At 37.1% G+C, this 26,170-nt stretch overlaps 1 protein-coding gene across 2 annotated transcripts in view; it reads left to right on the top strand.

Annotated features, from left to right (window-relative positions):
- Positions 1-26,170, top strand: part of TMEM62 (transmembrane protein 62) — a 34,398-nt gene that overhangs the window by 7,077 nt on the left and 1,151 nt on the right. The window contains exons 5-13 of one of the 2 annotated variants that reach the window (XM_043920308.1): positions 1,462-1,603; positions 4,342-4,466; positions 4,609-4,731; positions 8,934-9,089; positions 12,788-12,947; positions 16,944-17,057; positions 19,242-19,326; positions 21,513-21,617; positions 23,374-23,492. In XM_043920308.1, the coding sequence (XP_043776243.1) occupies positions 1,462-1,603; positions 4,342-4,466; positions 4,609-4,731; positions 8,934-9,089; positions 12,788-12,947; positions 16,944-17,057; positions 19,242-19,326; positions 21,513-21,617; positions 23,374-23,492 (1,129 nt within the window). The remainder of the gene's footprint in view (positions 1-1,461; positions 1,604-4,341; positions 4,467-4,608; positions 4,732-8,933; positions 9,090-12,787; positions 12,948-16,943; positions 17,058-19,241; positions 19,327-21,512; positions 21,618-23,373; positions 23,493-26,170) is intronic. The other variant, XM_043920309.1, reaches the window with a different exon arrangement.

Below are 26,170 nucleotides of genomic sequence, written 5' to 3'. Positions count from 1 at the left end.
GGTCTGCTCCAAATATTGGAGAATGAAATGGCAACCCACTGCAGTATCCTTGCCTAGAGAATCCCGTGGCCAGAGGGGCCTGGTGGGCTGCTGTCCAAAGGGTCGCACAGAGTCAGACACGGCTGAAGCGACTTAGCATGCATGCATTGGAGAAGGAAATGGCAACCCATTCCAGTATTCTTGCCTGGAGAGTCCCAGGGACAGAAGAGCCTGGTGGGCTGCCGTCTATGGGGTCGCAGAGTGGGGCACAACTGAAGTGACTTAGTAGCAGCAGCAGCAGCAGCTCTAAATATAATCTCTACTTTCTTTCACATTTATTCAGCAAATACTCAATGAGTGCCAAGCCTGTACACTTTGTTACCCATCCTTTCTCCTTGCTCTTCAGTCTCCATCTTATTGGACACCTGAATACTGTTGATACTTAAGGTGATTGGGACTTTCTTTACTGGATGTGGACCCTGTGTATGTTTTCAATATATTTTTCGAAACTGAAAAAAGATTTACTGATTCTGACTGAACATTTTTCTCCTGGCTCAATAACTTCTTCTTTGCAAGGCTTTATTGTGACTTAAGCCTTTGCACTCCTGTTTTAAGAACTCAACACTTTTGTATCTCACTACACCAAGAATTCTGCTAGGTACTTAGGAGGCCCTCATTACAATATTTTTTGACTTACCAGGTGGTGCTAGTGGTAAAGAACCCACCTGCCAATGGAGGAGATGTAAGAAATGAGGGTTTGATCCCTGGGTTGGGAAGATCCCCTGGAGAAGGGAATGGCAACCCACTCCAGTATCTTTGCCTGGAGAATCCCATGGAGAGAGGAGCATGGCAGGCTACAGTCTGTTGGGTCTCAAAGAGTTAGACACAACTGAAGCCACTTAGCACACATGCACTATAATTTTTAATGATTGATAAGTACCATTTTCTTGGATTCTGATTTATCTCTTTTAAAATGTTTAGTGGACTGCTTAAGTTAGCCACCTACTTTTCTGCTTTACTTGGTGACCTTGTGCTTGGTTACTAATGAATATGTTTGTCTGTATCTTTCCCTGGTGGCTCAGAGGTTAAAGCGCCTACCTGCAATGCGGGAGACCTAAGTACGATTCCTGGGTCGGGAAGATTCCCTGGAGAAAGAAATGGCAACCCACTCCAGTATTCTTGCCTGGAGAATCCCATGGACAGAGGAGCCTGGTGGGCTACAGTCCATGGGGTTGCAACGAGTCGGACACGACTGAGAGACTTCAATTTCACTTTCACTTTCACTTGGAGACAATAGGAAAAAAAATTTAATTGTTTTACCCATTGTGGGTCTGGTATCTAGTTTTGTTTATTTCTCTGTCAGATCATGGAAATTTCCTTTATAAAGGGAGTAAAGATATAGTGTGATAGTAGGGTAGGAATTTAAACTCATTCTGTCTTCTTATGATTGCACTAAAGCTTTCTTGTCTTGTATTTTTTTAGGAAGTATTCTGCTGTACGGAGGGATGGCTCTTTTCATTATGTCCACAGTACTCCCTTTGGCAACTATTCTTTCATCTCTTTGGATGCCACCCTTAATCCAGGGCCTAAGAGACCTTTTAATTTCTTTGGAATTTTAGATCAGGTACAGTAAAAATCCCACTTCCCTTTGCAGCTAACCTATTTTATTTTTTTCAGATACACGTGGCTTACTTAAAGTTATCCTAGGTAAACAAATTCTTATCTAGAAATGCTTGAGCAAAGTTCTACTGTGGTTTCAGGTATGGCTGGAGAAATTATTGACTCCTTCAACCCTATTATTGCTATCCCTGTTCTTGTCCCAAAACCTGGGAAAGGAATAACTCACATTTTATATCATGAAATTAAAAGGTGCTTGCTTCTTGGAAGGAAAACTGTGACAAACCTGCTGCTGCTGCTAAGGCGCTTCAGTCGTGTCCGACTCTGTGCGACCCCAGAGATGGCAGCCCACCAGGCTCCCCCGTCCCTGGGATTCTCCAGGCAAGAACACTGGAGTGGGTTGCCATTTCCTTCTCCAATGCATGAAAGTGAAAAGTGAAAGGGAAGTTGCTCAGTCGTGTCCGACACTTAGCGACCCCATGGACTGCAGCCTACCAGGCTCCTCTGTCCATGGGATTTTCCAGGCAAGAGTACTGGAGTGGGTGTCATTGCCTTCTCCAATGACAAACCTAGACAGCATATTAAAAAGCAAAGACATCTCTTTGCTAGCAAAGGTCCATCTAGTCAAAGCTACGATTTTTCCAGTAGTCATGTCATGTATAAATGTAAGAGTTGGATCATAAAGAAGGCTGAGCACAGAAGAATTGATGCTTTTGAATTGTGGTGCTGGAGATGACTCTTGAGAGTCCTTTAGATTGCAAGGAGATAAAACCAGTCAATCCTGAAGGAAATCAACCCTGAATATTCATTGGAAGGACTGATGCAGAAATTGAAGCTTCAGTGTTTTGGCTACCTGATGTGAACAGCCAACCCATTGGAGAAGATGCCAATGCTGAGAAAGATTGAAGGCAAGAGGATTGAAGGCGAGAGGAGAAGTGGGCACCAGAGGTTAATATGGTTACATAGCATCAATGTCTTGATGGAAATGAATTTGAGCAAACTCTGGGAGACAGTGAAGAATAGAGGAGCCTGGTGGGCTGCAGTCCATGGGGCTGCAAAGAGTTGGACATGACTTAATGACTGAACAACAACAGTAACATTTATTAAATAGGTACTAAGTAGAGCATGCACTTTGCAAGGTGCAGGGCCTACAGCTTTGTTTATAATATGGCATATTCCTATATCCCCACAGTTGCCATTTCTAACTAATGGTCTATGTTTTTGTTTTTGTTTTTTTTGGTAAGAGCAGGGCAACTGTTGAAGTAAATATGTTTCTTTTAAAGTATCTTTTGTAAGCTTGGTGAAAATTGTTGCTGGGTTGAAACTGTATGGAAAGTCACATCTGAGTACCTCTAATTATGTCTTGGTACAGCAAATGTCAACTCATTAATGATTATGTGCATGTGTGTAAGACATATGTGCCCATATGCAAGGGTGATAAGATCAAGTCCTTGGCCTCTTAGAATATTTGATCTACTGTTGGGCTTAAGACCTGTGTAGAAATAACTATAATGAAAAGCAGAATTGTTAAATGCTGAAAGATTAAAAGTGGTATGAGGGTTCAAAGGAACTTGAACAAAATATTGTTAAATGCATTGTGTTTATTAGCCATTTTATTAAATGAAAGTGTATTTTGTTGACTATTTACTGAGTGTCTTTAGACAGTCTAGAGTTAATTAGCTTATTTTAAAGCCTACCCCTTAGAATAGTGTTTTTTAAGGTATGATTCAATAATCTGCATGAAAAACAGCTATTTTGTAAAATGCAGATTCTCAAACTTTGTCCAAGGCTTACCAAATTAGAAAACCTGAAGGTAGGACCCAGGAATTCATTGCTATAAGCACTTCACAGGTAATATTAATGTATATTTATATATATACAAGTTATTTCAGAAGTTATCTTTATAAGTGATGATTTACATAGAATAAACGCACTCATTTTGAATATTTGAAGGGCTTTGGCAAGTATATGTACATATAACTCACTACAATCAAAGGAGAACATTCCATTACTATATAAAATTCTGTTGTGTTGTTGATCTTCACCTGCGGTTCTGGGGAACAACTGATTGGTTTTCTGTCAGTATAGATTAGTGCTGTTTGTTCTAGAATTTTATATAAATGAAATCATACAGTATGTACTCTTGTGTCTGGCTTCTTTTGCTTAATATATCTCTAAGATTCATCCATATTACTGTGTGTGTGCTTTTTTATTGCTGAGTAGTATTCCATTGTACACATATGGATATACTGCAATTTTTTGATGGTTTCTAATTTTTGTCTATTATGAGTAGAATATTGTGAACATTCTGGTACAAAGCTTCCTTTGAATATATGTACATCTTATTTTATAAGCTTAGTTTTGATATCCTCTTTATTTATTACACTGTGGTGTACAGGGCTGAGAAGATTAGTGGTTCTTCTTTATTTCTACAAAGAAATTTAGAAGTAAAGAAAGAAATTTATGTAATTTAAAGATTATTTTTTATTTCTGTTTCCTTATCTGTCAAATGGGAATAATCCCTGTCCTAGTTAGCACAGACTTATTTTTAGGATCAAATGAATTATAATATATGTTTAAACAGCTTGAAACTTACAGAGGTCCATACAGGTCATTGATTAATAAAGTTTAAGGCTTAGACATAATATACTTATTATAAAACCTCAAGGGAGTTGTATAATCCATTCACATTAGATTTCAGCCTGAGTCCTAATTAAAGCTCCTCCTATTCTTCTCTGATTTCAGAAACGGATGGAGGAGCTTTTGTTACTGGCCAAGGAAAGCCGTTGGAGCAACCACAGTATTTGGTTTGGACACTATACAACATCCACTGTCCTTTCTCCATCACCAGGACTTCGGTCAATAATGAGGTGAGACAGGCTTCCAAAATCAAGATTGTTTTTAATTCTTTTATGTTTTCTACCTATTTTGCTTCTCTAAAGAGGTATTTTTATTAACTTGGCATCACAAGCTATCATTGTTCATTTATTTTATTTGCTTTTTATTGGTTAGTTCGGCTACAGCTTATTTGTGTGGGCATCTTCATACCCTTGGTGGACTCATGCCTGTTTTGCACACTCGTCACTTCCAGGGCACTTTGGAACTTGAGCTAGGAGACTGGAAGGATAACAGAAGGTAAGGGAACTACCCCACAAAATGCAACTTATATATGAGAGTTTTGCTAAAGCGATAATAGTTTTCTGATCACTACCATGAGTGATCCCAGTTAAGGAAAAACTTGTGATACCTCTCTGTTTTTGAAGGGAAATATGTATCTGGCAGTCTTTATCCTTATGCAGAAACCTTGTTGCAGCAGTTATGTTTGCCATTGCTGTGTTACATCAGAGTTTCAAGTGCATCCTCTAGGAAATAGTTTTCAAACTGTAGTGTACACAAGCTCTTAGAGGAGCTTATGAAAAATAAAGATTACCAGGCCCTTACTCTAGAGATTTTGGCTGTGTTGGTTTGGGTTGGAACACAAGAAACTACGTTTTTTAAAAAGTCTACCAGGTGCTCAAGAGACTATACTTTGAGAAATATTAGGGCTAGAAATATGTCATATCTTTCTCTAAATTTTGTATTTGCCTTTCTAGTTACTGCTGCAATATATTAGTGATTTAAGTTCTTCAAATAGATTAAAGTTGGTTTTTATTAAGGTTAAAGCCTTTTAAAAATTATTATTATTAAGCATTTTTAAAAATTGTAGTATAGTTGATGTACACTATTGTATAAGTTACAGGTATACAACATAGTGATTCACAGTTTTTAAAGGTTATACTCTATTATTATTATAAAATATTGGCCATATTCCCTGTGTTGCACAATATCCCAGTAGCTTACTTTATATGTAATAGTTTGTACCTTTTAACCCCTTGCTTCTATCTTGCTCCTCCTTTCTCCCCTCTCCCCAATGGTAACCGCTAGTTTATTCTCTTTGTCTGTAAGTCTGTTTCTTTTTCATTATATTCCCTAGTTTGTTGTAGTTTTTAGATTCCACATGTAAGTGATCTTGTACGGTATTTGTCTTTCTCTGTCTGATTTATTCACTTAGCATACTACCCTCCAAGTCCATCATTGTTGCAAATAGCAAAATTCCATTCTTTTTTATGGCTGAGTATTATTCTACTGTATATCTACCATATCTTTATCCATTTTTATGTTGATGGACACTTAGGTTGCTTCCATATCTTGGCAGTTGTAAATAATTCTGCCATGAACATTGGGGTGCATGTATCTTTTCAAACTGGATATATACCCAGGAGTGGACGTGCTGGATCATATGGTAGTTCTAGGGTTAAAGTGTTTTGAAGAGAAAACATAACTTATTTATCAAAAGCATATAGTGTAGTTGAATATATATTTATTGAGAAGAATGCAGTATATATTTGAGAATAACTATTTAAGTGCAAGTATAAGTGTAAATAACTACCACTGCATTGTTTTCTATCAATTGATGTTTAACTTTGTTAAACCCAGTGCTATGAAGATATTAGATACTCAGTAAATATTTGTTAAGCTGAATGTCATCTTGCTATTTTTAACTACAGTTGACCTTTAAACAACACAGTCTGAATTGTGCAGGTCCCATCACTTCATGGGAAATAGATGGGGAGACAGTGGAAACACTGTCAGACTATTCTTTTGGGCTCCAAAATCACTGCAGATGGTGATTGCAGCCATGAAATTAAAAGATGCTTACTCCTTGGAAGGAAAGTTATGACCAACCTAGATAGCATATTAAAAAGCAGAGACATTACTTTGCCAACAAAGGTCCGTCTAGTCAAGGCTATGGTTTTTCCAGTGGTCATGTATGGATGTGAGAGTTGGACTATGAAGAAAGCTGAGCACCAAAGAATTGATGCTTTTGAACTGTGGTGTTGGAGGAGACTCTTGAGGGTCCCTTGGACTGCAAGGAGATCCAGCCAGTCCATCCTAAAGCAGATCAGTCCTGGGTGTTCATTGGAAGGACTTCATTGATGTTGAAGCTGAAACTCCAATCCTTTGGCCACCTCATGCGAAGAGTTGACTCATTGGAAAAGACCCTGATGCTGGGAGGGATTGGGGGCAGGAGGAGAAGAGGATGACAGAGAATGAGATGGCTGGATGGCATCACCAACTCGATGGACATGTGTTTGAGTAAATTCCAGGAGTTGGTGATGGACAGGGAGGCGTGGCGTGCTGCGATTCATGGGGTCACAAAGAGTGGGACATGACTGAACGACTGAACCGAACTGAACATATACTCAGATTTTTTTTCACAAAGTACTTACTACAGTACCTCACAATCCGTGGTTAGTTGAATCCATAGAAGCAGAACCGAGGTTATGGGGGTCTGACTGGGAAGTCATACTCAGATTTTCGACTGCTTGAGGGTTGGTGCCCCTAGCCCCTGCATTGTTCAAGGGTCAACTGTACTTCCGTTGGGCTTCCCTCATGGCTCAGCTGGTAAAGAATCCGCCTGCAATGTGGGAGACCTGGGTTCGATCCCTGGCTTGGGAAGATTCCCTGGAGAAGGGAAAGGCTACCCACTCCAGTATTCCTGCCTGGAGAATTCCATGGACTCTGTAGTCTATGGGGTCACAAAGAGTCGGACACGATTGAGCGACTTTCACTTCACTGTTAATTAAACAGCTGTTCTATATCTTGGAAAGTACTTATTCATTTCAGTTGGCATTTCTGGAAACTGTGTAAGAGTTAAGCTTGAAGCCCTTAATTAGTTGGCAGCTGTAATTACTTTGAACTAAGACCTGCCTGTTCACGATAGTGAGGCTGTGGGCTGGACTAGAATTGCTTTTTACAAGGTAGCCTTCCTAAACCTTGTTCAACTTCTTGATTTCTTATATATGCTACAGTTACAAGTTAAGTCATGTTAATTATGAAACCATTTCCTTTCTTTCACTTCCCACCTGCTCTCCTGTGTTCCACCCTAGGGTTTTATCTAGAGTTTGTCTTACTGAAAGAAACTAACCTTTATCTGCCCTTATTAATATTTAAATTTTATTATGTATTGTTTAGTCACTCAGTCATATCCAACTCTTTGTGACCCCATAGACTGACTGCAGCACGCCAGGCTTCCCTGTCTTTCACCATCTCCTGGAACTTGCTCAAATTCATGTCTATTGACTCAGTGATGCCATCCAGCCGTCTTGCCCTAATATTATGTATTAGCACAATAGAAGAGTTTTTTTTTTTCCAGCTTCACTGTGTTGCCTGTGGGATCCTAGTTTCCCAACTAGGGACTGAACCTCTGCCCTCACCAAAAGAAAGTGCAGAGTCTTAGCCATTGGACTGCTAGGAAATTCCCTAGAAGAGTTTTTAAAAACAGTTAGTATATTAGTAATAATAGACTAGGCTTTGTTGTGTATGCAAATAAATCTAGAAATATCAGTGGCTTAACCCAACAGATGTTTAGTTTTTTTTTTTTTTTTCATTTTTGTAAACTCATACTGGGAGTATGACTCATAGTATGAGTCGGGGAAACTCGCAGCCACAGGGTCACTCTGGGATTCAGACTTCCTCCATCTTATAACGTGACTATTTCAACACCTCAATTCCAGGGCAGGGAAGAGAGCATGGAGAACTCATACCCACTCTTAAGTACTTTGGACCAGAAGTGTGATATATGTCACTTCTGTTCACCGCCCATTGGCCAGAACTAGTCACATGGTCCCAACCTAATACCAGGGAGACTGGGAAATGCAGGGGAGCACATGGAATATTTGGTGAGCACTATTGCTTCTGCCATAGCTAATCATTTTTCTCCTCAGTTTTAAAAGTTAGAAAATACAAAACTTTGCTTACTCTTTAATGAATAATACCTTTCAATGTGCATTTAGAAAATCAAAACCACTTAACTTTTGCTATTTTCTTTGAAATTATAGAAATAAATGTTTTAAGGAAGAATTAAACGTTTCTAATTGTGCTCATTTTAATATTTTATGTAGCATTGTTGACAGGATAAAGAATGTTAGATGTTAGGCTTATGACGAATATTTTAGGTTCAAAATAGTCTTAAAGTATAGAAATCAAATGATTTAATTCAATAAACATTTATTTAAAAATTAAGAGTACATGCTATACACCAGGCATGATTTTAGGACACAGTGAAAATTCATTGTTTCAGTCAGATCCCAGTTGTTGTGACAAATGTCACAAATGACAAAATGTAAAAGTGAAAGGTACAAGGAAAGAAAGAGGAACAATATTATTTACTCTGCATTCCAATAAATAATCTCAGAAAGTATGATTTTATATTTTTACCTTTGTTCTGTTTTTATCCTTCAGTCCCTCTTAAAATATGAAATGACTAAATTACCTCATTGTTCTCTGGTCTCTAGGTACCGGATCTTTGCTTTTGATCATGACCTCTTTAGCTTTGCAGATTTGATCTTTGGCGAGTGGCCTGTGGTTCTTATCACTAATCCTAAGTCACTCCTGTATAGTTCTGCTAAACATGAACCACTAGAAAGACTCCTTCACTCAACACACATCAGGTATGTAGCAATTTTTCAGAATTTACTTTTAGTTTTAAGTTATTGATAGAGAAAAAGTCATTGTGATTACATTCTCATGTGAAAGCTATGAGATGCCCCACTTTAGTTTTATCAACAATCTAAACATTATATACATAGCCTACTGTTTCATTCCCATTCAGTTAAAAAATACGTAGTTTTTAAGCTGCTGAAATTAGAAAAAAATTTAGAAACCCACAATCCTACCATTATTGTTTCTTTTATTCCAGCTTCTGTATATGCATGTTTTTACATTGCCATAATCATAATGTATCTATTCATTTGTATCCCACTTTAACAAATTTATATCATATATCAGAAATATATATTTAAAATTTTTTCTACATAGCCTTTCAAAAAAGCAAAAACTATATAAACCTTATGGAGTTGAAAATTCATTTGGCATATGAATTTGACAGTATATGTCAATGGAATCTTTTTCTTTTTTAATTTTTTCTGGCTCTGCTGTGCAGCATGGGGGATCCTGGTTCCCCAACCGGGGATTGAACCTATATCCCTTGCAGTGAAAGCATGGAGTCTTAACCACTGGATGTCCAGGGACGTCCCAACTTATTTTTTATTGAAGTATAGTTGAATTACAATGTTGTGTCAATTACTTTTGTATAGCAAAGTGATTCAGTTATATATTTATATACACTCTTTTTCATTTTCTTTTCCATTATGGTTTATCGCAAGATATTGAATATAGTTTCCTGTGCTATACAGTAGGACCTTGTTGTTTCTCTAGTCTATATATACCAGTCCAACCCTCTCCCACTGCCCTCCCCCTTGGCATTCTATCTCTATGTCCCTGATTCTGTTTCTATTTCATAGATAGGTTCATTTGTGTCATGTTTTAGATACCACGTATAAGTGATGTCATAGAGTATTTGTCTTTCTCTTTCTGACTTACTTCACTTACTATGATAATCTCTAGTTGCATCCATGTTCCTGAAAATGGCATTATTTTGTTCTTTTTTATGGGTGGGTAGTATTAAATAGAATCTTAATGAAACATTACCGTTCCTTTTGGAAAGAGACTTATAATCGTTTGCAAACGTAAGGGCACTTGTTTTAATATACTTTTTAAAATTTTATTTTGAAAAGTAGCATGACATAACTTTTGGAAAATAGGGTAATGGGATTATATGTGTATTCCTGTCCCATCCCCCATCCCCTAATAGAACTACTGTTAACATGAGTTTTCTTTTCCAGGCATTCTCTTTCAGGCATGTGTTTACATAGTCATAATCATAGGGTACAGTGTATTCTAATTCCTACCTTTTTCCTGTCAACAGAGAGAATGGATCATAGTACATATAACTATTTTCCTATCTTCTTGGTGAACTTTTAGATTTTCTTCTAATTTGAGGATGAACATCTGATGCATATAGATTCTTCCTTCATTTGAATGATTGCTTTAGATAGAGTTCTAGAAATGGGATTCTAGCTGAAATAGTTTGAATTCCTTTGTGACTGTTGATAAGGGTTTTTAACTACTTTAGTTTTTTGCACCTAAAATCGTTACTCTTTTTAAAAAAAAAATTTGGTAAAATATACATAAAATTTACCATGTTAACCATTTTTAGTGTACAGTACTTTCATATTGTTATACAGCCATCACCACCATTTGTTTTATCTTCCAGAACTGTACTTTGTACCCATTCAACACTAACTCCCTATTCTCCCTCCCCCCAGCCCCCAGCAGCCATTATTCTACTTTCTGTCTCTATGGACTTGACTACTTTGGGTACCTCATATAGGAGAATCATCTATCTGTCCTTTGGTGACTGGTTTCTTTCATTTAGTGTAATGTCTTCACCCATTTTTTTTTTTTTACAGATTTATTTGTTTATTTTTGGTTGCACAGGGTCTTCATTGCTGCACGGGCTTTCTCTAGTTGCAGCGAGCTGGGGCTACCCTCTAGTTGGTGATGTGCAGGTTTCTCATTACAGTGGCTTCTCTTGTTGCGGAGCACAAGCTCTAGATGCACAGGCTTCAGTAGTTATGGCTTACAAGGTCTAGAGCACGGGCTTAGTGGTTGTGTACAGGCTTAGTTGCTCTGAGGCATGAGGAATGTTCCCAGACCAGGGTTTGAACCCATGTCCCCTGCATTGGGAGGCAGATTCTTAGCCACTGTGCCACCAAGGAATTATGTCTTCACCAATTGTGACGCATGTGTCAGAATCTTCTTCCTTTTTAAGGCTAAATATTATTTCATTGCATGTATATACCATATTTTGTTTATCCATTCATCTGTTGAGGTGGCTTAGTTGGCAAAGAGTCTGCCAGCAATGCAGGAGACCTAGGTTCGACCCCTGGATCGGGAAGATCCCCTGGAGAAGGAAATGGCAACCCACTCCAGTATTCTTGCCCAGAGAGTCCCAAGGACAGAGGGGCCTGGTGGGCTATAGCCCATGGGGTTGTGAAAGAGTTGGACATGACTGAGCAACTAAACCTACCAGCCTATTCATTTGTTGATAGACACTTTTGCTTCCACCTTTTCACTATTGTGAATAATGCTATGAACATGTGTATAAATATATGTGTTCCAGTCACTGCTTTCAGTTCTTTTGGGTATATATTCAGAAGTGGAATTGCTGGATCATATGGTAATTCTGTGTTTAATTTTTTGAGAAACTGCCATACTGTTTTCCATAGTGGCTGTGTCATTTCACATTCTCACCAGCAGTGTACAAGGAACCTGATTATTTTATAAAGCAGGTACTAATTTATAATGTTACCGAGAAATAGTAGTGCAAATTTCACAGAACTCTTATCATTATTGGATACTGTACTTTTAAAAATATTTCCTTATTATTCTGGAAAAAAGGGTACCAAGCTGTTTTAATTTATTTCTTTTGATTACTAGGTAAGTGGAACATATATCTCTCAGTTATGTTTCTTGATAGGAGCTGGATATCAGATTTAGATTTAGAATAGTTTCTAATTTCTCACCTTTTCAGGTTTGCTGAGTTTTACAACTCCAGAAGCCACCGTTTAAAAAGAAATCAGATCATATGAATAGTGCCGTATGAACAGTTGCAGAGTGTAATGGTCTATTTTACAGTTGCCCTTCGGTATCTCCGGGAGATTGGTTCCAGGATCCCCTGCAAATACCAGAGTCTTCAGATGCTCAAGTCTCTTATGTAACGTGGTGTAGTATTTGCCTATAACCTATACTTCAGATCTTACCTAGATTACCTGTGGGCTTTTCTGGTGGCTCCGTGGTAAAGAATCTGCCTGCAATGCTGGAGATGTGTGTTCGATCCTTGGGTTGGGAGGATCACCTGGAGAAGGAAATGGCAACCCACTCCAGTATTCTTGCCTGGGAAATCCCGTGGACAGAGGATCTGCTGGGCTATATTCCATGGGGTTGCAAAAGAGTTGGATACAACTTAGTGACTGAATAACAACAGATTACTTAATACCTAATACAATTTAACTTCTGTGTAAATAGTTGCTGGTGCATGGCAAATACAAGTTTTGTGAAATTTTTCTTTTTTGAATATTTTCAATCCATGGTTGGTTGAATCCACAGGTTCCACATCTCAGGAACCTGAAGATCAACCGATGGAAGGTTTACTGTACTCACATCTTTTCAGGTTATAACAGGGTTATTCTTCTTTATAGAAACAATGGCAAATACCTAAAACCATGCATTTATGCTTTCATTTTAGAGTCTTGGCCTTTTCCTTATCCTCCATTACTTCAGTTGCAGTTAAGATTGATGGAGTTCATTTAGGGCAAGCTAGTCATTTGTCTGGTCCTATTTTCATACTAAAGTGGAACCCAAGAAACTACAGTAATAAGACACATAACATAGAAGTAATCGTTCAGGTAAGTTAGTAATTTTCAACTCGGTATGTAAATGATTAGTAACCACATTGAACTTTGATTTTTTTTTTTTTTTGTCAGTTGATTAAGATGAAACTAAGTAAAAAATTTTGAATACACTGGATTTAATATGTTCTGAACATAGACACTCAGGAGCAATTCTGCTGTTAGGCTGAACATTGGGCAGAGAACATGAGTGTGCAACTACCAACTACAGTTCCTTCTTTTTTAATCCCAGGGAATCACTCTTTTGCTTTCTTCCAACTTTGGCCAGAATTTCCCCAGTATACCTAAAGATAATAGAATAAGTCAGAAAACATGTATTTATGTGTTCACACTTTTGATTGCTGTCTCCAAGTATAGGAAAATTGTGTTTACTATTTTGAAAGCCTAGGATAGAGAATTTTCAAGGCATCAAAGAGATTTTTTGTTTGGGGAGTGGGCACTGAAAGTGTATGCAGTGACTGCCTGCCTATCCCTTTTCTGATTCAGCTTGTGGGGCATTTAATTCAGCAGACCTGCCAGAGTAGAAAGTGATCATCATTACCAAAATAGAGCAGTTTTATCAATACACTGAAACACGTTAGGTGATAGACTGTGCTAAAAAATTAGTTTCTGGAAAAAAAGCCTGTCCATCTCTACCACACTATGGTTTGATGACAGTTTTAAGCTAATCTTTTAATGTTAAGTCTTAGTTTGAAGGTTGCCAAGTAATCCTTCAGAAAACACATGTAATTATTGTCATCTTTTTTATATGTGTGTCACAGAGAAGGATTTTAAGCAGGAAGGAGCTATTTACTGAGCTTCTTCTAAGGAGATGCCAGACACTTAGAATTTTTTTTTTTTTTTACCAAATACATGTAACAATCTTCCATGATTTAAGTTTTATCCCCGGTTCATAGATGAGGAAACAGGAGAAGGCACTTTGCAGTGCAACCCATCTGCTTAGAAGGAAGAAGAAACTCATGGGTAGGATGTGGAAGGAGGGGATGCTCTCCTTAATGTCTTTCATATTAGAAGTTGGCTTATTTTAAAACAACTTGAAGATATAAGTACACGTAGAATAAATTGTCTCCCATCTTTACAGTCACGGGGAACAAGTGAGAGCAACCATAGGAGACCTGCTCCTTATAGGAAGGTGGAACACCCAAATCTTTGGATTGCTTGTTTTTTAAGGAAGAAACCATAGTTCACATTCCTCAAAACATTTCTGCCTGCTTAGTTGAATCCTTAATAAAAATGTGAAATAACATATATTTTTATAAGTTTCATATTTCTCATGTTTTTGAGATGTAATTTATATTTAAAACCCCATATATTTAAGAGTACAGTTTGGTGAGTTTTGACTTTCTTAACATCCTTGAAACCATTACTACAAAAATCAATACCATCTGTCTCCCTCAAAAGTCTTCTTATACCCTTTTGCAACTGCTTTCCTTCCACCCCCATTTAAGGCAACCACTGATCTGTTTTCTGTCTACATGAATATAATTCCAAGAAATTAGTCTACTGTATACTAAAATAGGGAACCTAGTCCCCTTATTCATCAATGAGAAAATTGTGTCCTTTTAAATACAGTTTACCATAGATAAATCTGAGAGAAAAATTCATGGGAGAAGACACTGATTTATTTTATCTATGCATGATTTATTGATTATCTGTACATTTCCAGGCAACCTAGTAGCAACTAGACCTTTCAATCAGTTCTCAATGTGGTTCCTGAAGTAGTAGCGTCAGCATCACCAGGAAACTCATTAGAAGTCCCATCCCAAACCTGTGAATCAGAAACTCGGGAGATGGAAGCTAACCCTATGTTTTGACAATCCCTCCAGGTGATTCTGATGTGCACTAAAGTTTGAGAACCAGAATGTAAGATTATTGTGCCTGCTTTGCTAATTTAAAGAGTAAACTCTAGAAATCTCTATATCTCAAAGAGAATCTCTGCATTAAAATAAAAACTTAAAAAAAAACCCAAGAATATGTAATTCAGAGTAAGCACATTTGAGAAATAAAAGTTTGATAAACACCAGTGCAAGTTCTTTTTGCTATTTTATAGCTTTTCATGATAGGTAATTTTTAAAATAAATGAAAGAGATAATACTATAATGAATTCCCAACTTTAATGAATCGCCCAACTTTAAAGATTATCAACTCATGAACAGTCTTGTTTCATCTATACCCCATCTACTTCTCCCTGTACCACAATGTTATTTCATCTGTGTAAATATTAATATGACAGTATGTATCACTAAAAGATAACTATTTAAAAAAAGTAATGATAATACCATATCACACCTGAAAAATTAACACTTATACCTTAATTTCAAACTATCCAGCTAATGTTCCAGTTTTCCCATTTTGTCATTTATATTGCATTTGGTTGGTTCATATCAGAATTCAGGCAAGGCTCAAATATTGCATTTAGCTGATTTGTCTTTTCAGTTTCATAATCTATAGGTTCCCTTTCCATCCGCCTTCTTTTTTTCCCCTTGCAATTTGTTTGCTTTGGAAACTGGACCTTTTATCCTGTAGTGTTTCTGTATTCTGGATTTTTGGTGTTTGTATCCATGTGGTATTATGTAGTATGATTTTCCACCCCCTCTAGTTTCTATAACTGGTAGTTAGATTTTAAGGTTTGATCATATTTGAGTCTCTGTTTTTTGGCAGGAATACTTCCTTTGGTGTTTTATGCTTTTATCAGAAGCCTATAATATCTGGTTGTCTCTCTTTTAAAAATATTAAAATTGATCACTGTATGTAGATATTGTTGACCCTACACAGTGGTGTGCTGGTAAATGTTTAACCACTAACTTGGGGCATGTTTGAAGGGAGGAACTTGATTTATACCAATTTCCATACTATAAATATTCCTCCTGTAGCTGGTTTTAAGCTACCAACACACTAGCTGGTCTGCAAAGTTCCTGAACATGTAGCAACTGGCCCTTGTCAGACAAGCCAGTGCCGGCACAATGCTGGGGTATCCTCCGTTCATTATGAAGCACCCGACCAGCTTTTCACTGTGGGAATTCTAGCATGTACTGAGAGTCTGAGACTAGATACATTATTTCACTGGAGTTATAAACTGGTGATATTCAAATTGCCACTCTTAATTATATGAGTATTAATTAGAAGAGTCCCATAAAGAAAAAATCTGCCTCACCTAATTTGATACCCAGATACAGAGTTCATACAGGAAAGGCAGGATAAAGTCTTCATTCATCTTCCACCTTCCCTTTTCTAAACCTGTTTTCAGAATAATGAGTTCTCTACCATCTGCTAAAGGTAACCAAATGAGTCTTTTAGTATCATTATGAATTCATAGTTTAAAAAAACATGGTATGTTTCACTCCATTGCATTTATTCTTTTTGATGCTCAATTGTCCCATCTTTGGCTAGTAGGAGCCTCTCTAAGTTGGCCACTAAGTCTTCTGATACAATCCTAATAGTCCTTGTTAAGTTTTCTTGCTTTCTGGTACAAAGATGTTCCAAGCCCTTGTGCATTTCTTACTCAAGAATTGGAATCAGCTGCTTCTCTAAAGAGCATTGGTTTCTTGTAGTGGGGAATTTTATTTTGAGACCAAAATCTGGGCACTAGCTCAGCTAGCTCATTACTGTTTTTAGGTCTTTTCAATAAACAAAGGGAAATACCGATTTTTTTTTTTAAAGATTACTTTGTGATACACACCGATATTTCCAATTCAAATCTGGAATTACAAAGTTTAAAAGAAGTTTTATTTAAAATGCTCATATGTTCACCTGAAACTACCACACATTGTTAATCAGCTATGCCCCAGTACAAAAGAAAAAGTTTAAAGTTTAAAAAAAATAAGTACGAAGATACTCTGAAAAAAAATCAAGTTCTCATAGGAAGACTCAAAAATAAGTGAAAAAAGGTGTCACTTATTCTGAGATAACTGACGAAAATTATTGGAAACTTAATATTGGAACATTGTACATATTTGTACATGAGGGTTGCTTCCCTATTGTGCTTATTACTAGGATTCTGCTGGAAGAAGTAAGAGTGTTCAGCACATATTTTCAGCTCGAGAGGATATTCATCTCAGATTTGATCTCCTGGCATCATTTATTCTCCTTACTGACCATTGTACTGTGGTGAGTAAATTCAACTTAGTATTATACATGTTTTTACTAGATTTGGGAGGTCTAATGTCATAAATAATATATTCATGTGATGAGAAAGCAGAACTTTATCAAATTAAAAGTTTAGTTGTTTGTCTAGAAGAATACAATGACTTTAAATTGATTTGAATTAAAAGAAGAGGAGACATGGACATGTAGTACCTGTTCTGGAACCTGGTTCTAAGTAATGACATAAAACAAGGATAACTAAGGGAATTATAGGAACTGTGCTAAATTAGGATATTTCAAAAATAATATTTCTTCCTACATAAATAATACATGCTTAATATAGAAAAATTAGAAAATTTAGAAATAAAGTACAATGAACCCCACATCATTCTTTTATCACACTAACCATTATAACCATTGTATTTCTCATTACAATACTATTTGTTTATTTTTCTCTTATTTACATTTGGATATAAGTTTTTACTATAAAATGGTAATATACTTTTCATTCTCTTTTTCCATTTGATTTTTTCTATTGAGAAATTTGTTTTGATGATTTTCTTACATCAGATTTGTTTTATAAATGATGCTTATTGGCTGTATTATATTGTCATAGATATACCTTAATTTATTTGACCATTTCCCTATTGTTGAGCATTGTTTCCAATTTTTCCCTCCACTGTAAAAATATTGCTTGTTTCTGCATTTATTAGTTTTTTTGGAAATTTCTGGAAATGAATTGTTGGATCAAAGAATGGACACATTCTACATGCTTCATTTATTTATTATATAATTTATATAATTATACAGATTTTAGAATTATTTATTATATTCATTGTTTTTGGTTTGTTCTCCCTCATGAAAAGATAAGTCCCATGAGGGCAAGAATGTCTTTTTGGTATGCCTAACACAAGTAGACCCTCAAATAAGTATTTCTTGAATGAATAAATATATTTTTTTGTTTTTTTAGTTTTTAATATACACTGTCAAACTGTCTTTCAGAGAAGCTTTGGCAATTTACAGTCTAGTTTCCTCAGATCTCCCTCTCCTGGGTATTAACATAAAATGCACTACAATGTTGAGAAGAAAATTTAAACCCCCTTCATTCACCTTCCAAAGATAGCTTAATATCCTCTTATATCCTCACAGACTTAATGTGCATTACTTATTATTTTAATTTACTTTTATTACTTGTGTGATTGAACTTAATATGCCTAATGGACATTTGCATCTCATTTTTACAAATCATTTATTTTTCTTTTGGGGAATTTTAATAGTCACCTAGATCAGGTTTTGAAAACTTTGGTGTACTTATGAATCACCTGGAAATGTGAATAAGACGCTGATTCTGATTAGTAGAGTTGAAATGGGGCCTGAGATTCTGCATTCCTAAGAGGCTCAAGGTGATTCCAGAGATGACGTGGGGCCCATACTTGGAGAACAAGAACCTAGATTACATGTCTCTTTACTATGAATTAATCTTCAAGTGAGTGATTTCCTAGTGGAGAAAGCATAAGGAAATGCAGTCTCTGTTCATTCAGCTTGTAGTGTACTGCATACTGGGTTTTTTTTTTTTTTTCATTTTTATACTTTTAAAAAAAAACTTTTTATTTTATATTGGAGTATAGTTGATTAACAGTGTTGTGATAGTTTCAGGAGTACAGCAAAGTGATTCAGTTATACATTTACATGTATCTATTCTTTTTCAAATTCTTTTTCCATTTAGGTTGTTACATAATATTGAGCAGAGTTCCCTGTGCTATACAGTAGGTCTTTGTTGATTATCCACTTTAAATATAGCAGTATGTACATGTCCATCCCAAACTACCTAACTAACTATCCCTTCCCGCCTTCTGCCCTCCCCCTGTAAGTTTGTAACACTCTTATAAGACTTTAAATAAAACAGTACAAATTATACTTAACCTAGTACACTGAAAGTGGACTATTTTAATTTGATTTTATGTAACTGTATGAAATTATTTAGTTTCAATGTTGGTCCAGGTATCCAAATCTTAAAAGACAAATGCTGAGGCACCTTATAATTATCTTCTTGGCTGCATCAGATTTTCAAGTCTCTTTGACTGTATATTTTTCTTATATAGTCACTTGTCCTAATGATGTCATTTCCATTTGTGTTAATGGGGCTGTTTATAAACACTGAAGATGTATCCATGTGTCTGTCTCACGTTAATTTCTCTTGGTCTGCAGGCCCGGGTCACATTTGTGATGATTGTGCTGATGCAGCTCATCGTTCTCATTATTTTTCGGTATCAAGCATATCCAGAGCATAAAGGTTAGTCACCATGGGTTCCTTTTATTCTTAGAAGACCTTACTTTCGTGCATCCCATAATCTCCTGACTAAGTAAATATCAGTGCAGACTGTCTTTGCCTGATCTCTTGTGAGGTGCATCCTTCAAACTATAGTGCTCACTTCAAACCCCCTTTTCCGCACCATATTCTCCAACCATTTCAGGTCATAATGAACTTTTGTGTCTCTGAATCCCAAGAGCGCTTCCTAAGGATTAACTCTGTGTTTAACCAGCCAATCACCTTGTTTACATCACAACTTCAAATGTATATATTTTCTCCTCAATCAGACTCAAGTTCCTCAATATAGGAGCTCTTGTTTAGTACTTCTTTTCTGTTTTCTACAGCACCCAGCACTGAGTTTGTGCATTACAGACAATAAATATTGATACTTGTTGAAATAAATGTTCCTTATTCCTTCCTGACTTGGATGAAATCCTGGGAACTGATTATGGGGAAGGGGAGGACTGTAGTAAAGTTTAAACTATAAGATGATTAACTGCATAGGTAGTATACATATCCTACTGAATGTTTTCCTGCTTATATATATTTTTAAAAATTCTGTGAAAAAGTTCAAAAAGCATTGTTGCACAAAATGTAAACAAATAAATAATTGAGGGAGGGCTCAGCCTCATGTGGGACTACCAGTATTTTTGTATAGTTATTTAACATTCATAACGTATTTTTACTTATATCATCTTACTTAATCTTACAACAGTCCTGTGAGGTAGGTATTATTGTCTCCCATTTAAAGACTAGAAAACTGAGGACTGCAGAGTTAATGTAGGTTATCTAGTGTCTTATAGCCAGTAAGAGTCTGACTCCAGGTCAGTTCTTTTCTGTAAACAACACTTCTCAATCTGACTACACCTTAGAATGCCCTGGGGAACTTTTAAAATCGCAGTGTCTACACAGAACTTTCAGTGCTTACACAGAATGTCTGTGGGTAGGACCTAAGCATCAGTAGATTTTTTAAAGCTCCATAGATGATTCCAGTGTGTGGTAGGGCTGAGAAGCACGGCACTGTCCAAAGCAGTATCTCTCAGTCCTGCTGCCTAGAATCCCCTGGGTTGCTGCCTCAACTCCCCTCTTTCCCAGGCCAACTAAATCAGAATCTCTGGAGAGTGAGACTTGGGCATGAGTATTTTCTAAAAGTTCCCCCAGGTTATTCTAATGTACGGCCAAAGTAGAGAATCATTGCTTAAAATTTATAGTGTAGCTGCCTCTAAGGCTAAAGAATGATATATTTAAAATAAATAAATAATGATCATGAATGGATACGTGGATCAGTACTTTGAGAAGTACCAGACTAGAATGAGAGATGAATGAATAGTAGTTCCCTGTGCTATATAGTTGTTGTTTTTCAGTCACTCACTCATGTCTGACTCTTTGCAACCCTATGGATTGTACCATGCCAGGCTTCCCTCTCCATCACCAACTCCTGGAGCTTGCTCAAGCTCATGCCCATTGAGTCGGTGAGGCCATCCAACCATCTCATCCTCTGTTGTCCCCTTCTCCTCCTGCCTTCAATCTTTCCCAGTATCAGGGTCTTTTCCAGTGAGTTAGCTCTTCCCAATTTGGAACCAAAACTGCTATGCAGTAGATCCTTGTTGATTATCTGTCTTAAACTTAGCGTGTTGGAATAGGAAATGGCAACCCAGTCTGGTGTTCTTGCCTTGAAAATTCCATGAATGGAAGAGCCTGGTAGGCTGCAGTCTGTGGGGTCGCAAAGAGTCAGACATGGCTGAGCACACACGCATGCACACATTTAGGTTGCTTCCATGTCTTAGCTATTATAAATAGTGCTGCAGTGCACTCAGAACACTGGGTGACCTTTGACATACTTTGATATAACTTTTGGAAGTTTGTACATTCGGATACTAAGTCTCATGGAAAACAAAGACTTGATCATTTTTTGAGCATAGAATATTTGTGTGTGTGTGTGTGTGTCTTGCGACTACACCATTGCTTTGAACTTCCTACCTTCTGTAATTCTAAGTGAAATGGGTTACCAGCATTCCTGCCAACTTCTGATTTAAAGTAATGTCATCCATATTACAAATGATTTGCTGAAGATGTAGTAGATAGCCATTGGAAGTCTTCTAGAAAATATTTTAAAGAACCTGAACTTTGAATGTGTTTACTGGAGTTTTCCAATTTATTCTGTTTAGGACCACTGGGATTTATAAATTTGATGTCATTTTCCCTTCATGTCTTGAGCAAACTGAATATCTCCTACTATTCTGTGTTGTTGCTGACCCTGTATACAGTGCTGGGTAAGTCATTGAGGAAACCTGAGATTGTGGAGAATTCTGCCAAAGAATGTATTGAGAATTTTAACATTAGCCATTTAGGTTCTGGAGAGCACAGTGACTGGCACGTGGCCTCTTCCTTTCCTGGGGCACGAGCTTGGGGGATACAGTAGTCCTTTCCTAACTTAAAGGACATTTAATCAACACCCGGTTAACTTAAGGGTGCTGAGAGGACCATGATGATTAGTATTTGTGTAGAACCATAATAGAAGATAGAAGTTCAGCTTAAATGTCATCTCCTCAGAGCAACCTTTGATCACGTTAAAGCTTTGTCCTCTATTTCACCACACTTTATTTCTCTCATTACTTTGTCAGAATTTATGATTACCTTCTGTGTATGTCATCTCTCCCCTCATTAGACTATGGATTGATGTCTTATCTATCTTGTTCCTCTCTATGCTCAGCAGTAAGCACAATGCCTAGTATGTAGTTGAATGACTCTTCACTACCATGTGACTCCTAAAAACTCAGCTCAAAAGAGAGAAAGTGAGATAAGCAGTGAGTTCAGGCATCTGAGCTCTTCTCATATTAATTATTATACTCAATACTGACAAAATCACTTTAGTCATTTACGGAAACAGAAAGCCCCGTGAGTCTCTTTTTAGAGCTTTTTATGAATGTTCCTTTAGGAGTTAATATATCTTTAGTCTATATTTTATACTTCTAGTCCATCTTTGGACTTTTATTTCCTCATTAGTTACTCCCACCAGAGAACAGAAAGTAGTTAAATAAAAATATGACTCTTCACAGTTTTGTATAACAAGCTATGGCAGATTCCCCTTTAGAGGTTGGTTTCCTTGTTAGAAGATGGGTTGAGGCTGTTTCAGACACTTGTTTTCCACTAGGACCAAAGTAAGTGATTTGCTTCCTGACTATAAAGGGAAACATTAGAAGAGGAGAAGTTGTTCCATTTTTAAAGGTTGAAACTTAAACTAAGATGTATCTAATGGAGTATATATAATATATATCTGAGAAAATTGCCTGTGACTTTTTAAAGTTGAACTCTACTCTTACCAGCAAATGTTAGTATTGCATTTTGAGAAAGGAAATCTGACTGTCCCTTAATCACTCTTGACAATACAGTAGTTCCAGAAACCTGCACACTGAGAAGGAGCAGTAAATAATAACAGAGAGTAGAGAAAAGTCATTCTGGCATTGCAGATGAAAAATTAAAATAAAGAAGTGAGTTAAGCTATGAACATGTTAACCCTGAGTATGTAGTTGATGTACAAAGTAAGGATTGTGGGGCAGCAAGAAAAGGTTAAAATGCATTCATTAATATTAATAAGAAAGATAAGAAGTACCTTTAAGAATGATTAAAGTGGTTGAAGTCATTGCTTAAAGGAGTAAATTTCAGTTATCTGGAAAATTAAGTATGGTGTCTCTGGAGTACCTCTTTGCTTCTTAAAGGAAAGTTAATGCATTACTGCAATAGAACCTTCTAAAATTTGTGAATGTACTCCAGTCTGTTTCTGGAATCTATTCCAGATATAGCACTTAGGCAATTTTATAATCTAGAGAAATAGGGTGCAAAAGAGCAAATAATTGGTTACCTGGGATATTGGGTACAACACAGAGATTAACAGAGAAGAAAAGCTATGCAAATAAATGCTTATAGATGACTAGTCTTATATTTCTTCATTAGTCCTAAAATGCATCTTGTGTGTGTAATCAGAGTCATAGTTATATAAATTCCTTTCCTGTCCATTGCCTCTTTCAGGCCCATGGTTTGTTGGTGAAATCATTAAAGGCAAATTGGGCTGCTGCTTTTCCTTTGGAATCTTTGTTGATGGACATTTCCTACAAGGCAGTATAACATTTATAGTTGGAATTCTCCAGGTAAGAATTCAGAAATACAATTTAAGAACATCTTGGTCCTGCTGGATTAATTGCATAACAATTATAAATTAAATCCAAAATCCCAAATTAAATACCACAGATCATATGTCCTAACTTACCGGCAGGGCAGTCTTTAGTATTTGGTGTTTATTTGTTTTTATAGTGCTTTCCAAGCTCTTTCTTCCACCACTCTTGTAAGCATCTAAAATACATTTTTGGCAGGAAGGTTTATAAGAGGTAAGAGAGGTTTTGGTTGGTTGGTTGTTTCACTGTGCTTTTTCATCTACAAACAGTGAAAGAAGAGACTTATGGTAGAATAAATGATAGACTTCTGAGTAAACCAAAATTGGTTATGATAATGAAGAAGGAAACTATTTCAGAGGGAGGAAAGAGAAAATAGACACACAAGAAAAGTGGATCAGTTACCTAGTGGAAGCTTTCTAGCTATGTCTTAGCAGTTCACTTGTTTATGAAAACACTGATACATTAGGTTTGCATTTGGATTGAGATTTCTTTAGAACAAACACAAATAAAAAACCCAGACCTGTAGCAAATCTCTGTAAACAGGTTTAAAAACTGTTTACCTAACAATTTATTTATTGGTTGTTCTCACCTAATGGGGCTAATGGATCAAAAATCTGAGGTGATGATCTGAAGTTTTATAAGAGATCCAAAAACATTGTTCAAAATGAGTTCACAGCCTCATAAGAGGACAGTAAAGCATGATCTGCAGGGTTATAGACAGACAAGTAGGGAAGATCTCTGCCTAGCGAACACTGACCACAAGCCAGAATATTTTGTTTAGTAGCATTTCATATGTGACGAGATCCAGGTCTAGTTCAGTTTTCTATTATGTAGATAGAGGCTGTCTCTCAGGAGCATCCTTCAGTTCAGTTCAGTCACTCAGTCGTGTCTAACTCTTTGCAACCCCACGGACTGCAGTATGCCAGGCTTCCCTGTCCATCGCCAACTCCTGGAGCTTGCTCAAACTCATGTCCATCGAATTGGTGATGCCATCCATCTCATCCTCTATCGTCCCTTTCTCCTCCTGCCTTCAGTGTTTCCCAACATCAGGGTCTTTTCCAGTGAGTCAGCTCTTCACCATCAGGCGGCCAAAGTGTTGGAGCTTCAGCTTTCACATCAGTCTTTCCAATGAATATTCAGGACTGATTTCCTTTAGGATGGACTGGTTTAATCTCCTTGCAGTCCAAGGGACTCTCAAGAGTCTTCTCCAACACCACAGTTCAAAAGCATCAGTTCTTTGGTGCTCAGCTTTCTTTATAGTCCAACTCTAACATACATATACATGACTACTGGAAAAACCATAGCTTTGACAGGAGCATCCTTATTCCAACTAACCTTTACCAAAAGGTGGGTTTACAATCATATTTTAATAAATAGTATAACAAGAATGGACTTTATGTATCATCTAGGCCCATAGCTCATAAATCTATTATATCTTTGACCTAGACTTCTTCTCTGCACCTCATGTGCCCGTATATACAACTGGCATTTCACATCTTCCTTAGATATCTCACAGGAATCTCAACTTAATATACCTCTAACAGGACCTTTCATTTGTATCCCCAAACCTGTTTCTCGCCAGTTCTTCGCAGTTTAAATAAATTATCTAGGATGCATCTTAAGTTCTTCCCCTTCCCTCACACTTTTTATCTAGTTCATCAGCAAGTAGCACTGTCTGTGTCTTGAATCCACCACTTTTCTCTGTCACCGTTACCACCACTCTTACCTAATCATATTTCTTTATTAAAAAAAAAATTATTTGGCTGTGTCAGGCCCTAATTGCAGCATGCAAGATCTTCATTGCATCATGAGGGATCTCTCCTTGCAGCACTTGGGTGCTCTAGTTGTTGTGCTTGGGCTCTGGAGCATATGCACTCAGTAGTTGCGGTGCATGGGCCTAGTTGCTCCATGGCATATGGGATCTTAGCTCCCCAACCAGGGATCAAACCCACATCCCCTGCATTGCAAGGTGGATTCTTGCAGTGAATCAGGGGGACCAGGGAAGTACCTAATAATTATTTCTTGCCTGGGCTACTGCAGTAACCCCCTAACTGGTTTCCCGTTGTTGCTATTGTCTCCCTATTGTCAGTTAAAACTCTTAAAGCAGATCAGTGACATGATCTGGGTCCTGCTGACTGCCCCAAATTCCACCTACCTTATCATGCTCCAGGCCAACAGGAGGGTAATGGGAGACGGGCCCATCTCTGGGCTTTTCATTTGTTCTTCTGCCTGGAATGCTCTTCCACTGACTCATTTCTGTCCTTCAGACCTCAGAGAGCCCATCTCCCGTTGCTCTGTAACCAGCTATTTTCTTCATTGAAATTATCACCATCTGTAATTATCTTCCCCCTCCTCTTTTTTGGGGGGTGGGTTTCCTCTTCTCTGTAGTAGAATGTAAGCTGTCTGAAGCATCTTTTCTGACTTGTTCATCAGTGTGTCCCTTGCCTAGAGCCTTGCTCAGTGCCTGCCACATAATGAGTGCTCAATAATTATTTGGTGAATGAAAACTCTTATTGTAGTTATGGTTGGATTATAAATGTTAAATCTTCTAGTTTGTATTCCAGTATTCATTATGTTACTTCAATTACAAATGGAAAGTAAAGAAAAAATATTGATATCCAAGTTCCCCCCCTCACTCTGCCAAAAAAAAAAAA

Source organism: Cervus elaphus, chromosome 12, assembly GCF_910594005.1.
Source record: "Cervus elaphus chromosome 12, mCerEla1.1, whole genome shotgun sequence".
NCBI classification, from domain to species: domain Eukaryota; kingdom Metazoa; phylum Chordata; class Mammalia; order Artiodactyla; family Cervidae; genus Cervus; species Cervus elaphus.
This window is presented reverse-complemented; position numbering and strand designations above follow the sequence as displayed.